General features: G+C 37.9%; 1 protein-coding gene across 1 annotated transcript in view; it reads left to right on the top strand.

Annotated features, from left to right (window-relative positions):
* Positions 1–738: 738 nt before the first annotated feature.
* Positions 739–17,619, top strand: part of CR1 (complement C3b/C4b receptor 1 (Knops blood group)) — a 164,629-nt gene continuing 147,748 nt past the window's right edge. The window contains exons 1-18 of the mRNA XM_054485890.1: positions 739–828; positions 1,363–1,749; positions 3,374–3,562; positions 3,647–3,746; positions 3,996–4,078; positions 4,541–4,948; positions 5,592–5,768; positions 5,849–5,939; positions 6,275–6,351; positions 7,622–8,029; positions 8,397–8,573; positions 8,653–8,737; positions 9,074–9,156; positions 9,657–10,049; positions 11,068–11,253; positions 12,725–12,910; positions 14,082–14,105; positions 14,806–14,881. Of these exons, the coding sequence (XP_054341865.1) occupies positions 1,674–1,749; positions 3,374–3,562; positions 3,647–3,746; positions 3,996–4,078; positions 4,541–4,948; positions 5,592–5,768; positions 5,849–5,939; positions 6,275–6,351; positions 7,622–8,029; positions 8,397–8,573; positions 8,653–8,737; positions 9,074–9,156; positions 9,657–10,049; positions 11,068–11,253; positions 12,725–12,910; positions 14,082–14,105; positions 14,806–14,881 (2,819 nt within the window). The 5' untranslated portion in view covers positions 739–828; positions 1,363–1,673. The remainder of the gene's footprint in view (positions 829–1,362; positions 1,750–3,373; positions 3,563–3,646; positions 3,747–3,995; positions 4,079–4,540; positions 4,949–5,591; positions 5,769–5,848; positions 5,940–6,274; positions 6,352–7,621; positions 8,030–8,396; positions 8,574–8,652; positions 8,738–9,073; positions 9,157–9,656; positions 10,050–11,067; positions 11,254–12,724; positions 12,911–14,081; positions 14,106–14,805; positions 14,882–17,619) is intronic.

Genomic DNA, 17,619 nt, shown 5'->3' with positions numbered 1-17,619 from the left:
CCTGCCTCAGCCTCCCAAAGTGCTGGGATTACAGACGTGAACCACCTCACCTGGCCTAGTTAAAGAGTTTAAAAGTAAACTTTGAAAGTAATATCTAAATGTTGCAGATGTAGGACATTTTTTTCTTTTGTATTTTGGGGCAGTGCTAGATTTGTGTTATTGTAGGGGAAATTAAAAGATGCTTTTTTAAAAAAGCAGATAGCACCAAAGTCAATGATTAGAGATTTTTTCATACATATATATATATATATATATATATAATTATCACATCTTATCCATAGGTGTGCTTTGAACATATATATGACACTCTTCTCTGTCTTCTGGAATGCAGACCAAAGATGTTAAATTGATTCAGTTGAGTATATATTATATTGCAGATTCTATATGTATAAAGACAACAGTTCTCGAAAGTTACTCTTACTGAAACCAAGTATAGCACTGATGTGATGAAACAGTTTCGCTGTATCTTCTTATGTCAGTTTTCACTGAAGACCTCCTCTTGGAGCCAAAAGGAAGTTAACTGAAAGTTCTAGAGGTTGGCAATTTTCCCTTTATTCTGAGACTCCCTCAGAAAAGGTGTGCATAACAAAGTAAATGTAAACAATATCCTTCATGGTTATTAGGACAAGTAAATGAAGAATATGAGGCCATTATTCAAAACCTCTGTTCACTTCCTGTGGCTTTTTCAAAGTGTTCCAGCCTCAAGTCATGACAAATCACCTGTACTGAGGCTCTAGTATCTTCAGCAGCAGGACCAAATGTGGTCGTCTCAGCCTGTACCCCCAGTTGTGTGTTTGAAGCAGCCATTGAATAATTAGTATGTTCCAGGTATTGTACTTTCTCTGTTCATGTACTTTTAGCACTGGATTCTCACTACACCTTATGAAGTAGTTTGCATTATATTATAGACTAAGAAACTGAAGCTTAAAGAGAGTAAGACTTGCCTGAGGTCACACAGCTATTGAATGACCGTGGGGAGTTGAAACTAGGTCCGCTGAGCTCAAATTTCCCTAATCCATGGTACCTCCCCACATGTAACTATCGTGCCACTAATATGTTATTTTCATGTGCTAAATTTGCCTTTTGTTTCATTATTAAAATTGATTAGACTCAGAACTTTTGGATACATTCTTTTCATTATTATTGTTTGGTCAAGATGATTTATGTTGATCTGTTTGCTGAGGATCAAGAAAAAGGTAAGAATTTAGGAGTTTGGGAGTAAGCAGGGAAGAAATAAACTATACATATTTCTAAGTCTGTTTCTGAAAAAGTTATGTGGTCTATATTTGGATATTTTACCTACATTTGAATATTTTATCACCATGATCAGTATGCCTACCAAGTTCCTTTTCTACTTTTCAGGGATTTCTTGTGGTTCTCCTCCTCCTATCCTAAATGGCCGGATTAGTCATTATTCTACCCCCATTGCTGTTGGTACCGTGATAAGGTACAGTTGTTCAACTGCCTTCCGCCTCATTGGAGAAAAAAGTGTATTATGCATAACTAAAGACAAAGTGGATGGAACCTGGGATAAACCTGCTCCTAAATGTGAATATTTCAATAAATATTCTTCTTGCCCTGAGCCCATAGTACCAGGAGGATACAAAATTAGAGGCTCTACACCCTACAGACATGGTGATTATGTGACATTCGCCTGTAAAACCAACTTCTCCATGAACGGAAACAAGTCTGTTTGGTGTCAAGCAAATAATATGTGGGGGCCGACACGACTACCAACCTGTGAAAGTGGTGAGTATGAAAAGAAAGCTGGGTTGGGAGGTTGGGGTCTTGCCTTTCTGTGCAGACCACGTTTTGTACGCTCCTGAAGGACAAACAGTGTGAACATGTAATGATGGGGGTGGAAGAAGGAAACAAGTGAAAAGGTGAAAGTTATGGCTTCTTCATTTTTCTTCATGGAGGAATATAACTGCTCGTTCAAAAAACATCAATTGAGCAAAGGAGTTTAAAGTACAATGGAAAAATGTAATTAAACATACCTAATAATTGAGTAGGGTAAGTTTTGCAAGGATGGGGCCAGAGTTTGTTGGGGATGTGGGAATGGGGTGGTTTTCAACTGTGTATCTGTGTTACTGTTAAAATGAGAAGAAAGGTGGGATCTTACAGCAAAAACACACCCAATGGATTTGAAATTAATGTATAAGTAGCTGCTAATACAGTCTGGCACAGGTGATATCCTCTTCTCTGTGGTCTCTGTAAACATGTTTTGAAGTTAACCACTGTTTCCCCAAGTCATCTTCTGAGCCATCACATTTCAAATAAATGCCTTTGAAAATAGGGACCCACTGTAAATTATTCATTCCTTCTCTTTTGGTCTGGTTTATGTTGCTGCTGAAATATAAATCTGAATTTGAATTCCACAATTACAAGAATTGGCAATATTTGACAAAAATTATACTATCAAATTAGGTATTTATTTTCTTAATAAAGAACAATGTTGACAAATTTTAAGCAGATTAAAGAGCTGACAAAACTGTTAAATTAGTATAAAATCGGATTCTATTTATTGATCGATTGATTGATAAATAGATAGCCTTGGAGGAAGGAGATCTTATGATAGTTACAAAGTGTAATGGCTGCTGAAAACAATTAAGCCTTTGTAATGATTTAGACAGACATATATGTATGGACATGGAAGGATATCGTATTCATGTCTCTAAGTAGAGGAAGTAAGGCATAGAATATGTATTAGTTGTACACACACACATAATATAGGTGTATATATGTATCATGCATAGGATCCCAATAAACTATATTACCAATATCTACCAAGATATCCCTTGAAAATGATAGCATGCTACTTTTGGAACAGAGAATAAGCTTAAGGGTGAGAATATAGGTGAAAATTGACTTTTTTTGGTAATTGAAATTTTTCACAAGGCAAATGTAATTCATATAGTGTAACTAAAAATGAAAAATAATGTACTATTTATGGCTATTTGTGGCATAAAATGGATACACTTAAACCACACCTGTTTGATATTTAAAAGACTAGGTTGAAAGTTAATACCAACTGGCTATCATAGATCATGTGTCATTTATTTAAATCTATATCCTAAGTCAGCATCTCGATCAAGCTTGTCCAACTCGCTACCTGTGGACAGCATGTGGCCCAGGATGGCTTTGAATGTGGCCCAACAGAAATTCATAAACTTTCTTAAACCATTATGAGATTTTTTTGCAATTTTTTTAGCTCATCAGTTATCATTAGTGTTAGTGTATATGATGTGTGGCCCAAGACAATTTTTCTTCTTCCAATGTGGCCCAGGGAAGCCAAAAGATTGGACCCCCTTGATTCTAGATTGTGAAGGATGCATCATCTGACGGCTTTTTTTCCTGGTATGTGTGTGTAAAGTTTTCCCTCTCGAGTGCCCAGCACTTCCTATGATCCACAATGGACATCACACAAGCGAGAATGTCAGCTCCATTGCTCCAGGATTGTCTGTGACTTACAGCTGTGAATCTGGTTACTTGCTTGTTGGAGAAAAGATCATTAACTGTTTGTCTTCGGGAAAATGGAGTGCTGTCCCCCCCACATGTGAAGGTACTCTAAATTTACAATCTATTTTAAGAATCTGGGCTGTTCTGTTATTTGCCACATGTTTCTCATCTTTGGTTTGTTATTTAGAGGCACGCTGTAAACCTCTAGGACGATTTCCCAATGGGAAGGTAAAGGAACCTCCGATTCTCCGGGTTGGTGTAACTGCAAACTTTTTCTGTGATGAAGGGTGAGTGTCAGGATTATTTATGAGATTTAATTCATTTGGCTTGTGTGTGCATGGTATGGACTGTGAAACCTGCAGAGGGATCCTCTGTGAGGATCTCTGGGCAGCCTGGGGTAGGGTTGTGAGAGGTAATTCTGATAAAAGGAACAGGTGCACACTGATTGAATGAACTTGTCTTGAATTGTAAGTAGAGGCTGCTGTTCTTCAGCACAAACTGCCTAATAGTTCTGAATGACAACCTTCTGTCTCCAGGTATCGACTGCAAGGCCCACCTTCTAGTCGGTGTGTAATTGCTGGACAGGGAGTTGCTTGGACCAAAATGCCAGTATGTGAAGGTAGGCTAGGCAACTATGGTCTGACAGCACTGCATTCTCAGCTTAACTAAAAGCTTTTGGTTCAGTCATTACCTTACAGACTCTTACTGAACCCAGAACTCCTAGAGATCTTTAAGGATATGGTCTTCACCAAAGCATTCTTATTTTTTGTTTCCTCAAGTAAAATGGGGTTCCTAGGATTTCCCTCCTCTGAAAGCTATGCAGACCTTCTAAGTAGGTAGACCATGTCCATAAAGAAAATTGTGTATTTAGTAAAAGAAATCAAAGGATCAGCAGAGTACATATACTCAGGAATGAAGCTTGAGAATCATACTTCTAAATTATGTTGCTTTAGCTGCCTTGATTGATTCATTATAGATTTGGATATCACTGTCCTAGGATAGTGGTATCAAGCAGCATCTGGGGCATTCTTTGTTTTCAATACACCTATGATCTTGTCATTTCTTTCTGCAATTTCCCTAGAAATTTTTTGCCCATCACCTCCCCCTATTCTCAATGGAAGACGTACAGGCAACTCACTAGCAAATGTCTCATATGGAAGCATAGTCACTTACACTTGTGACCCGGACCCAGAGGAAGGAGTGAACTTCATCCTTATTGGAGAGAGCACTCTCCATTGTACAGTTGATAGTCAGAAGACTGGGACCTGGAGTGGCCCTGCCCCACGCTGTGAGCTTTCTACTTCTGCGGTTCAGTGTCCACATCCCCAGATCCTAAGAGGCCGAATGGTATCTGGGCAGAAAGATCACTATACCTATAACGACACTGTGATATTTGCTTGCATGTTTGGCTTCACCTTGAAGGGCAGCAAGCAAATCCGATGCAATGCCCAAGGCACATGGGAGCCATCTGCACCAGTCTGTGAAAAGGGTGAGTGTTCCGGTACTCAGAAAAGGTGCTTCTGATTCGTTTTCTGAAAAATTAGAAGAAGGGGTTGTGGGCTTTAAGTAGGGCCTTGTCCAGTTTATACTCCCCTCAAATCTACTAAACCTAATCAATATAAATTTTGTAGAGGGCATTCTTATTACTAGCCCCCGACCATTGTTTTATTTTGTGGGAATATGCTTGGGAAAATAAATGTTAGGAATCACTAAGTTTCCCATTTCTATAGAGGAAAAAATGAGGAGAAAAATGCTTGTTTGTCTTAATAGTGACTTCTTAAAAGAGAAGTCATTCAAGCCCTCATTCCTAGGGATATATCAGAATCTCCCATAAAAAACATACAAGATGATTCCTTATGAAGGGAAGAGACAGGAGAGGAGTTGCAGCACCCAGTGGAAACTGAACAGCATCTGCAGCAGCCTAAGTGCAGAAAACAACAACAACAACAACAAAAGATTGGGAAACGGTGATCTAAAATTACCCAAAGCTGGTCTGCAACATATGTTCTGTATCATACAGCTGACACCAGAGTGGAATTATAGCATGAATATCAATTTCTTTGGCTCAGTTTCTTTCTGTGGTTGTTTACTTAAGCAGTTATGTTATGTTTTGTTTTTGTCCTTTCATTTAGAATGCCAGGCCCCTCCTAACATCCTCAATGGGCAAAAGGAAGATAGACACATGGTCCGCTTTGACCCTGGAACATCTATAAAATATAGCTGTAACCCTGGCTATGTGCTGGTGGGAGAAGAATCCATACAGTGTACCTCTGAGGGGGTATGGACACCCCCTGTACCCCAATGCAAAGGTGCCAGGCCTCAAATGTAGACATTTTGTTAACTTCAAGATTGCCTTGAATTAAATTCTCATTCTAGTCTCTTTTCTTAGTGGCAGTGTGTGAAGCTACAGAAAAGCAACTCTTGACAAAACCCCAGCACCAATTTGTTAGACCAGATGTCAACTCTTCTTGTGATGAAGGGTGAGTGAAGGCTGACTCAGCCTGACCCAAGTCCGGTGTATCAGCACACACTGCAGCCTCTATGTAAGAGTTTGTATCAGTACACCCTGCAAGCTCTATCTAAGAGTTTGTCTCATAGGTGCTTGCCTGTCACATGGTCATGGAAGTGTCTATCATACTATTTTTCCATGCATGGAAATTATGCCTGTGCAATGAGAGGTTGGTGCTGATGTTGGCTACATTTTTGTTGCTATTGCTTCTTGGCCTGAAAGTAGTGAGTCTGCTTGGGAGCCATGGCTCTTGCCTAACTTAGTGGTCACCTGATGGCAAAATGACATACATGACTCTGTCTCTAGGTACAAGTTAAGTGGGAGTGTTTATCAGGAGTGTCAAGGCACAATTCCTTGGTTTATGGAGATTCGTCTTTGTAAAGGTGGGTAGCAAAAATGATATAGGTGCTGAAATAATGTGAGATCTATACATTTCCTTGGAGATTTTTGTTTTGGGACATGTTATGAGAATTAGAGTATTAGATTCTGTTCTATTGATTTTGCCAATAGTTATGGTTGCACAGTTTTGCCATGTCTTTGTTTTGCTACCTTTTTCTTCATCAGTAACTTAAATCTACTTGGTTACTGATTCTATTTTGTGGTTTATGATTATGGGAATAATGACAGCGGTGAGTATACGAGCCACCATCTTAATTTTGGATATACCACAGTTTAGTGGAGAGAGTAAGGGACAGGTGTCAGATCTGAATTCACATTCTGTCTCTACTGCTTACTAGTGTGAGACCTTGGACCACTTTGTACAACTCCTCTGAAACTCTAGCCTTTCTTCTGTAAAGTTTGCATAAGACTACAGACTAGGAGATCCAGAGAATGTAAATAAAAAGTAAAAAGGACCAGGCGCAGTGGCTCACGCCTGTAATCCCAACACTCTGGGAGGCTGAGGGGGGCAGATCACAAGGTCAGGAGATCAAGACCATTCTGGCTAACATGGTAAAACCCCATCTCTACTAAAAATGCAAAAAATTAGCTGGGTGTGGTGGCATGCACCTGTGGTCCTAGCTACTTGGGAGACTGAGGCAGGAGAATCACTTGAACCCGGGAGGCGGAGATTGCAGTGAGCCGAGATCACACCACTGCACTCTAGCCTAGTCAACAGAGTGAGACTCCGTCTCAAAAAAAAAAGTAAAAAAATTTAAAAAATTTAAAAAACACTACAGACTTCAAATTATTCAAATTAAATTGTACTATTGCTACTTTCTTGATGAGGAAACTGCCTATCACAAAGTAGGCGCTCATTCAACAATAAGTTTTCTCAGCTAACCATATAAACCATCATATCACCTCAGCCCAGAGTAACCAAGAAAGCATAATTCTATTACCCTGTGTCTTTTATTCTCCTATTGCCTAGTTAAAAAGAATTCTTCTTTTAATTAGCAATTTACTACTGGGCCTAACTAACTCATAATGTGATGTTATCAACCACATTCACTTTTAATAAAGATTTTGTTTCCTATGAAATGTGTTTAAATTGAATTTTACATAATTAATGAGCTTTCACACAACTCACATCATGAAAATGTACCCATACCATCCAGGAAACAACAGATTAATAACCAGCTTCATTTGGTGGTTCTTTGTTCTTTGGTGTCTAATACAGGAACTCAATTCTACAGTGTCTTTTCATCTCTCTAGAAATCACCTGCCCACCACCCCCTGTTATCTACAATGGGGCACACACCGGGAGTTCCTTAGAGGATTTTCCGTATGGAACCATGGTCACTTACACATGTAACCCCGGGCCAGAAAGAGGAGTGGAATTCAGCCTCATTGGAGAGAGCACCATCCGTTGTACAAGCAATGATCAAGAAACAGGCACCTGGAGTGGCCCTGCTCCCCTATGTAAACTTTCCCTCCTTGCTGTCCAGTGCTCAAATGTCCATATTGCAAATGGATACAAGATATCTGGCAAGGAAGCCCCATATTTCTACAATGACACTGTGACATTCAAGTGTTATAGTGGATTTACTTTGAAGGGCAGTAGTCAGATTCGTTGCAAAGCTGATAACACCTGGGATCCTGAAATACCAGTTTGTGAAAAAGGTAAAAACCCAATAAGGGGGAAAAAAGGAGAGATTTACTTAATTGTTCTTGTTTATTATCTCCCACCCAAAACTGCATCATGGAAAGAGGCAAGAGGGGCACAGATTACTTTCCATTTCTTCCATCCTATAATAGATATTCTCTGTGTTGTGTGTGTGTGCATGCAAATGCCCCCTTGGATCTGGGATCTATTCAGGGTAGATAATGAGAGAGCCTTTTTAAAGAGCAAACAGCATTCAGTAGTGAATTTGAGCTTCATGATCTTTGGCATCAGAGTTTCAGACTGTCTGTCCAATGTTGTACACTTAGTGTTCTTGAGTAGAAATTCCTCTGTGTTGGTATTTATGTAGGGAGTTTTTCTCTTCAGGCTGCCAGCCACCTCCTGGGCTCCACCATGGTCGTCATACAGGTGGAAATACGGTCTTCTTTGTCTCTGGGATGACTGTAGACTACACTTGTGACCCTGGCTACTTGCTTGTGGGAAACAAATCCATTCACTGTATGCCTTCAGGAAATTGGAGTCCTTCTGCCCCACGGTGTGAAGGTACTTTCAGTTCCAGATTTGTCCTTCTCTTTGATATGAGACATCTATAAATACTGTAATTCCATCCTTGCTTCTCCAGAAACATGCCGACCTGTGAGAGAGGATCTTCAAAAACTTCCAGTTGATTCACATGTGGAGCTAGTTAATACGTCCTGCCAAGATGGGTGAGTATGAAGTGGTCTATTCTGAGAAAAGGTCTCAACCTTTTTTTGTGGATTAACTCGACCTTCAACTTGTCTTGGTGGCATCCTTTAGCGGCTCCTCATTGTCACAGGCATGGAGAATATGAGGTTCCAATGGCCTAACTAGCAACTCTGACTCTTCAGTCGTGCCTTGACATGGAAAGGGCTTTGCTTAACTCAAAAGTAGTTTTTTTACTTGGAGAACCTAGAATTTCAACTCCTCTGCCAAAGTTCTTATTTAGAAGTCCCTTTTTGCATGCGGTTTGAAGAGATATGATATTGGGAACAGGAAATGCATTATAATCTGTCTCTCTGTAGGTACCAGTTGACTGGACATGCTTATCAGATGTGTCAAGATGCTGAAAATGGAATTTGGTTCAAAAAGATTCCACTTTGTAAAGGTAAGTTAGAAAAAATAAAAGCCTGACAAAGGTAATGGAGGATTAGAGAGGGCAGGCCACTGAAGAATTAGTCTGCTGCTGCTTCAGCAGTCTTAGGCATCTCCCTCATTGGAGGTTAGTTAAGAAAAATCTTGTGGTGTTGGTCAGCGTTGATACTGAGAAACAACATTGTCACGTAGGAACTATTTTCCACGCATCTGCTAATTTTTCTAACAATAACAAAATATATAGTGCATATTCCTAGGTCATGGGAACATAGCTGTATTTCTTTCTTCCTTCACACTTTACTCTATTTTCTGAATTTTTATGGAGTATATAGTACTCATATAATCACATTTAATAAAGCTGTTTTTTAAAAAAGCATAATCCATATTCCAAAATTTAAGTTATTTTCTAGTTATGTGAAATGTATGCAGTTGCATATTGTCATTTGTACCTGAATGAAGACTGCTCACCTTGAGGTACTAGCTGAAGTGGAACTCCCTAAATCTCTTCTGCAGTTATTCACTGTCACCCTCCCCCAGTGATTGTCAATGGGAAGCACACAGGCATGATGGCAGAAAACTTTCTATATGGAAATGAAGTCTCTTATGAATGTGACCAAGGATTCTATCTCCTGGGAGAGAAAAAATTGCAGTGCAGAAGTGATTCTAAAGGACATGGATCTTGGAGCGGGCCTTCCCCACAGTGCTTACGATCTCCTCCTGTGACTCGCTGCCCTAACCCAGAAGTCAAACATGGGTACAAGCTCAATAAAACACATTCTGCATATTCCCACAATGACATAGTGTATGTTGACTGCAATCCCGGCTTCATCATGAACGGTAGTCGCGTGATTAGGTGTCATACTGATAACACATGGGTGCCAGGTGTGCCAACTTGTATCAAAAAAGGTAGGATACTTGGAAGGGATAAGTTATGGGATGTTGTACAGAAGAAAGAAAAAAGGTTTTGAATCTGCACTTGACATTCTGCCTAAAGAAAAGCATCTAAGAGCTAAGGCAGTTATATTGTTTTACAAGATATCTGCCTTTTCCTATCTTCTCACTTGATTGTTTGTTTTCTCTTTCCTTTCTCAGTGTATTGAGCAATAAATAGTACATGAAAGGATAATGGCTAACTTCCAAATTGATAGCATCTCCAGAATTGTTATTGTTATGACTTTAGTGTAAGAAAAATGCACATACATTTTTGGCAAATGTTTGGCAGTAATATTGCTAATAATTTGATATTTAAGGCTATGTTGCCAGCCAGAAAGAGAACCTTGGGTGTTCTGGAGAATTAATTGGCCCTCCAACCCATTGAGTTGTCTTTCTTGTAATTGTAGTTATCATTTGGCAGCCTTATTCCTGTCCATGACTATCTACAGCAGAGGCTGTTTGGCAACGGTTGTCTTTGGCCAGCACAGTAATCTTAAGTGAAACCCATCTTCAGTTTAAGATAAATAGTGAGCTTGTGAGCCACGAGAGCCCCCTTTGCTTCCCAGCAAGGCACCAGTAACTTGAGCTGAGCAGTGGCTGCCACTTTTAGAAGGACAGGGGCTCTCTGACTTGTCGTATCTGGTGGCTTCACTTCCTAGCTCTCGTAGACATTTGAAGGTGTAACCATTGTCTGCTATTTAAAGGCAAAAGAAAAGAAAACTGTTGGCTGATGGATTACCATTGTGAACTGTATCCATTAATATTTCATTATCTTATTTTTTAACACTTTTCTTCAAATCATATTGGCTATCAGTAGGAAATGCAGATCTCCATCCAGTGTTGCTGGTCTGGGTGGAATGAATTAATGTTTTTGGATACCAGTTAGTTGGCTTGTTGCTTCTGGCCTTCCTGTATCGCTATCACCCAGAGATAGTGCAGGCTATATGTTCCTCTGTGCTGAGTTGAAGACCCTTTCTTATTGGTGTCTAAGCCTTCATAGGGTGTCAGCCTCCGCCTAAGACCCCCAACGGGAACCATACCGGTGGAAACATAGCTCGATTTTCTCCTGGAATGTCAATCCTGTACAGCTGTGACCAAGGCTACCTGCTGGTGGGAGAGGCACTCCTTCTTTGCACACATGAGGGAACCTGGAGCCAACCTGCCCCTCATTGTAAAGGTGCTTTGTCTATTTTTTATTCTTATTTTTATATCAAGTTTGTGCCAAATAGATATATTCAGTTGGGTACTTTCAACTTAAAATAGCCAAAGAAATGAATTAACTGCCTCATTACATTAAATGCTTTAATTAGATTAACACAATCATTAATCTAAATATCTCAAAATAAGAAAAAATGTCTCAGGCTGTAGTCTATCTGGTGAATGACCACTTATGTAGTCATTTACACAGAGAAAGTTGGAGTTATGTCTGTAAATTAAACAACCAAAGCACAGATTGCATTTACACACTGTAGTTACAGTTATGTTAAGTGTGTATTTGATAAAGTACCAATAAAAAGCACACCAATCTTTTGAGAATATTTACTGAGTGTTGGTGGGATTGTGGGCACATTTTTAATAAAAGTTTCAGAAAGTCATTTTCATTATCATGAACAGTGCATATGAAATATGACTAGTAAATTAGTATCTAGTATTTGTTGAACACTTTTTACTCTATGCCAGACACTGTGCACAGCACCTTACATGCATTATTTCATTTAGTCTTCTTGAGAGCCACATGAGGTTGGTGCCATGATTATCCCTGTTTTATAGATGAGGTTTCAGTAGCATGGAGAGATTTGGAACTTACCCAAAGTCACACATCTAGGAAGTACTAGAGCCAGGCTTCAAATCCAAGATCTCACTGTGTTAATCCATTCTCACACTGCTAATAAAGACATATCTGAAACTGGGTAATTTATAAAGGAAAGAGGTTTAATGGACTCACAGTTCCACATGGCTGGGGAAGCCTCACAATCATGGCGGAAGGTGAAGGAGGAGCAAAGGCACATCTTACATGATGGCAGGCAAGAGAGCATGTGCAGGAGAACTGTCCTTTATAAACCATCAGATCTCATGAGACTTATTTACTATTACAAAAACAACACAGGAAACCCCACCCCCATGATCCAATGACCTCTCACCAGGTCCCTCCCATGACACATGGGGATTATGGGAGCTACAATTCAACATGAGATTTGAGTGGGGACACAGCCACACCATATCACTCACACTATTGATGACTACACTGAAAAGAAGAAAGAAATGAGAAAGCATGCACATGTATGAAGAATTATAGAGTAAAACTAGAAGCAGAAAAAAAACAGTAATTCAGAATACTTCATAATATTACCCATTCAGCCCTCATCATTTCTCCAAGAAGCCATTAAAATTATCCATCACTGTTTGGATAGAAACTGAAGCAAAAAATGAAAATATAATCTGGCTTAAATTACCCAGAGGTTATTGAGATAGAGGGCTGACAGTAAAAGATTGTGTCTAGGATATAGTCTTATCCTATTTCAGTGTGGCTTTCCTTACTGAGAGTGAAACAGGTTGGTTTTATAAATCTTTCTATTAAGGGAAATCTCTGCTTTCTTGGTAAAAGGCCAAAATATGACTGTGCTTGAATTAGATTTCTTTAATTTCAGAGGTAAACTGTAGCTCACCAGCAGATATGGATGGAATCCAGAAAGGGCTGGAACCAAGGAAAATGTATCAGTATGGAGCTGTTGTAACTCTGGAGTGTGAAGACGGGTATATGCTGGAAGGCAGTCCCCAGAGCCAGTGCCAATCGGATCACCAATGGAACCCTCCCCTGGCGGTTTGCAGATCCCGTAAGTACCAAGGGCTTCACCGCCCCTTGTAACTGGCTAACAGAGAGAAGAGAGAGAGAGTTTCCCTCAGTGTGGAGATTCCTGGGTTTTAAATTGACATAGGTTTGTGACCAGTTGTATAATTACAGAGGAACTTGAAGTCAGTGGTCTATTCTAGAAAAAGCACAGCTTGGCCAGGTCCGTGACTTCTGCCTGTGATACCAGAATTTTGAGAGGCTGAGGCAGGAGGATTGCTTGAGCCTAGGAGTTTAAGACCAGTCTGGGCAATGTAGTGAGACCTGGTCTCTACCAAAAAAAATAATAATAATAATAACCAGGCATGGAGGTGTGCACCTGTGGCCCCAGCTACTCGGGTAGCTGAGATGGGAGGATCACTTCAGCCCAGGAAGTCGAAGCTGCAGTGAACCATGATTGCACCACTGCACTCTAGCCTGGACAACAGAGTAAGACTCTATCAAAAAAAAAAAAAAAAGAAAGAAATTAAATAAAATAAAAAAGAAAAAGGAAAAGAAAAAACACAGCTTTCTTAGGATGGGGAAAGTGAAGAAAAGAAAATAGAGGGAAACACTTATTTAAAAGGAGCAAAAATGTGAAACAAGCAACCTGACATTTTGTAAGGAGTTGCTGCATAGACCACCCTACGTGCTGAATCTGAGTTAATAAGTGCTTACAATTTGACAGGGAACTCCAGAAATAAGTTAAATAACTAGTTGTTACAGTTAATATTTGCATTCTAACCTGAGAAATCTCTGATTATAAAGTTGAGTATATTGGTTTTGTCATCGGTGAACTCCCCCAATCTACTTAGAGTGAAAAAGAAAAAGGCCAGTGAGTTGTTACATAAGAAACAAGTGGATATAACTCAAAGTTCCAATACATCTTTTTTATCTGTTGTTTTTTGTTTTTGTTTTTGTTTTAAATAGACACAAGGTCTCACTATGTTGCCCAGGTTGGTCTCAAACTCCTGAGCTCAAGTGATCTTCCCACCTTGGCCTCTCAAAGTGCTAGGATTACAGGCATGTGCCACTGTGCCTGGCCCCAATACATCTTTTAAATCGACTTGGAAGGGAGCTAGAGTGTTGATTTCTGGGACGTTACCATGAAACGTGGGGCTACATTGAATTATGACACTATACTGATAATCATTTTCATGATTTTGTACTATTTTTAGGTTCACTTGCTCCTGTCCTTTGTGGTAAGTCTTCCTAAATACTTGAAGAAAAGCTCTTATAATATTTTTTAAAAATATGTAATGCTAGAGGTCCTATATCCTATCTGATGATATATTTAACTCATAGGGAATGTTCTCTTTTTGGTGTTTTAAAGATACTTCAATGTACATGTCACATTACAAAATGTCACTTTGACATAGAGTTGGATAAATTATTTGAACAGCCAGCTCTTTCTTCTTTTTAAATTGATATTTTAGTTTTTATTAACTGTTGGTGTTTGGCTTGATTTGGTCTATTGAAATAGGCAGGCTTCTTCTGCTGTAGCAAAATATATTTCACAGCTGAGAGTTAAATGTTGTTATGCAAAATTATAAGAACCTGGTGTCCTGTGCACCTAATTTCTATTCTTGAGATTTCTCTCTTGTCACCTCAGTGACAAGATTGTTACTAATAAAACTAAAAGGAACAGAAAAACTCAATGAAAAGTTGACTGGAACCTTGCAGTCATGTGCTTGGTGCTTTAGATTAAATGTGGACTGGATCAAATCAGAAAAACCTTAAGCTCAACTATGATTATTCAGGAATTCAGCATTTATGTCCAAGAAGAGTTAAGTATGAGTCACGTAACATTTTCCCCACCACTAGCAACAGGCCCTACAATCAGTCAGAACAATGTAGGTGATAGTCTTCTGGCATTTGATACTTGCTGGATTTTTCTTCTAGGTATTGCTGCAGGTTTGATACTTCTTACCTTCTTGGTTGTTGTTACCTTATACATGATATCAAAACACAGAGAACGGTAAGTTCAAATGCAAATACTTGATTGACCAACATGCACAAATGGTTTTGGCTTCTTGTCTGAAACTAAACACAGAAACACAAGTTATGTGAAATAAATACTGCAATGTGATAACTAAATGAAGTATCTCGTGCTATACAAAAGAAAGCCCTTTCTGTAGGACTTAAGAGATGTCAAACACTTAGCTTATTTTATTGAATGATGTTTATTCAGATAGTATATTGTAAACAAATCTAGAAAATAGGAAAAAAATCCCAGTGGGAACAACTGCAAATACTTTGGTGTATTCGTATCTGATCTTTTTCGTATATTTTTTCTCTCTTTAAACTGAAATTTTGTCATTTTCATCTTCTGTCTTGATTTTTTTCATTTAGACTCATGTTTATGTTTTTATGTCTTTAAGTCATGTTTCAGTTACTAAATAGCATATTATTCTACTGTGTGTATTTATGTATGTATTTATGTGTTTTAAGTTCCTTCCAAATTTACTTTGATAATATATAAAGATAGGAGTAACACCTTTGGCTAAACCTTTTTTCATACCCACTTATTTCCCTAGAATAGATTTCTAGAATTACTAAAGATAAGTGCATGAGCATTTAATATACTTGATAACTATTGTCAGATGACTTGCCAGAAAGTTTGTTCTTAGTAATATTTAATGTACCTGGATATGTCGTGTTTCTCAACCCCTTCTCCTGCTTCATTGATTTGCCTGTTCCATTACAAACCACTTTGTGTTTAATTAATACCTTTATGTTATTATATCTGGTAGGGCAAGAATTCACACTACAATTTTATAGGATTTCCTCTCTATTCTCTTCTGTTTGTTCCTATAGGTGATTTTTAGAATCATTTGTAATTTTAAAAAAAAATTGTGATTACATTTAAGTCTATAGATTAATTTGTGAGAAATTGGCATCTTTTCTGTAATGTGTTCTCATTCAGAAACATACTAAGTCTTTCCATTTGGTCAAGTAATCTTTTCTCTCCCTTAGTCATTTTCATGATTACTTAAAATTAGCTATATTACTACATTTCTATGTTTTGGTATGTTATGTTTTCTTATCCAGAAATTAGATATATTTTTACATATTATTTTTAATTATTTTTAAACATCTGAATCCATTAGGAATTTATTTTATGGTATGGTAGTTGAAGTAAACCCACTTGTACTTTTTTTTCCCTATATATTCAATTTTTTCAAAACCTATTTTGAGTAAACCATCCCTTCACCATTGGTCATAGTTTTCTTTATCAGATAAAGCATGCCTATTCAATTCTTATGTACACTGGGGCTTATGTCAGAGATGTCTGACATAGATATGCAAGATAGGTTATATTCCACTGATTGGCCTGTCTCTATGAGCCAGAGCGACTCTATTAATCAATGTAGCTTTATAATAGCTTTTTCTGCCATATGTTCCCCCTCTTTAAAACTATTTTGAAATTTTCTTCTATTTATTTTTGCAGATAAGCTATAGAATTATTTGCACCACAACTACACCTCCCATACCCTAGAAAAATAAAATAAAATGTTAGATCATTGATAGGAAGTGCCTTAAACCTATATATTTATTTGGGAAGAACTGACCTCTTCATGATATTCACTATTTCCTTCCAGAAATACCAGATGACTAATTATTCAGATGTTTTGTTATATCTCAGTTAAAATTTAATAGATTACCTTATATAAGCTACATAGACATAAAAGTATCTTATTTTTATTGCTTTATAAATAGAATCATTTTTGGTTATGTCTTATAAGTAATTGCAAATTATATCTAGGAAAGTCTATCTTTATACAATCATTAATTCTAACAGCTTTTCAGTGAGTTACCCAATCATCTAAGTAGAAAACTATATTTTCTACCAATAATTATTATTGGTAGAAATAATTTCTACCTCATATCTACCGATTATACATTTCCATTTATTTGTTTTTGTCTCATTTTACTGAGAAGAATTTTAAGGAAAATCTTCAGTAATATTAGGGAATATTGACATATTTTAACCTTCATTTTTAATATAAAGCCTCCAGTGTTTTATCACTAAAAATGATACTGCATCCTTTTTTCTTTTCTATATTACAAAAAGTGTATTTCTAGTCACAAAAGTTGTTTTTCCCTATTTAAAATCACTGAAAAATCTTGTTTTCCTTCTTTAAACATATTTTTTATATCACTATAAATATTTGCATAAGTTTTTAAAATACAAAAGTAAATATGCTTGTTGTAGCAAATTAAATAGTTTATAAAGATACTGAATAGTCTCTTCCACAGCACAACTGCTGGTGTCTTCAAGTCCAACATATTAAGTTGATGGATGTCAGCAATTTGCTGTAGATACTTTCATATGTTGCTCTATCTAGTATATACATGCATGGCTTTTAAAACATTTGAGCAGTAATGTTAGAGAAATAGAAGTCACGCGAAAAGAGGAATGACCATGTCCATTCATTCTATTCTTACACAACAACAGCTGAGTCCCTACTATGCCTTAGCACTATACTAGGCTAGAATCACAAAGCCTAGTAGCATATGGCCTTTGTCATCAAGGAGGTCACAGCCTGGTAAAGGAGGACAAGCATGTCGCTAAACAAGTACCATAAAATAATGTCGCCATGGTGGATTGTATGATATTTGGTGAGAATGCAAAGCAAATGGTCAATATTTGGGAGTTTTAATCAGGAAAAGTCTCAACGTGGAAGAGATGTTTCAGGTGAGCCTCAAGAGAGT

Source organism: Pongo pygmaeus, chromosome 1 (genome assembly GCF_028885625.2).
Source record: "Pongo pygmaeus isolate AG05252 chromosome 1, NHGRI_mPonPyg2-v2.0_pri, whole genome shotgun sequence".
NCBI lineage: Eukaryota > Metazoa > Chordata > Mammalia > Primates > Hominidae > Pongo > Pongo pygmaeus.
The sequence above is the reverse complement of the archived record's forward strand: the minus strand, read 5'-3'. Positions and strand labels throughout refer to the sequence as shown.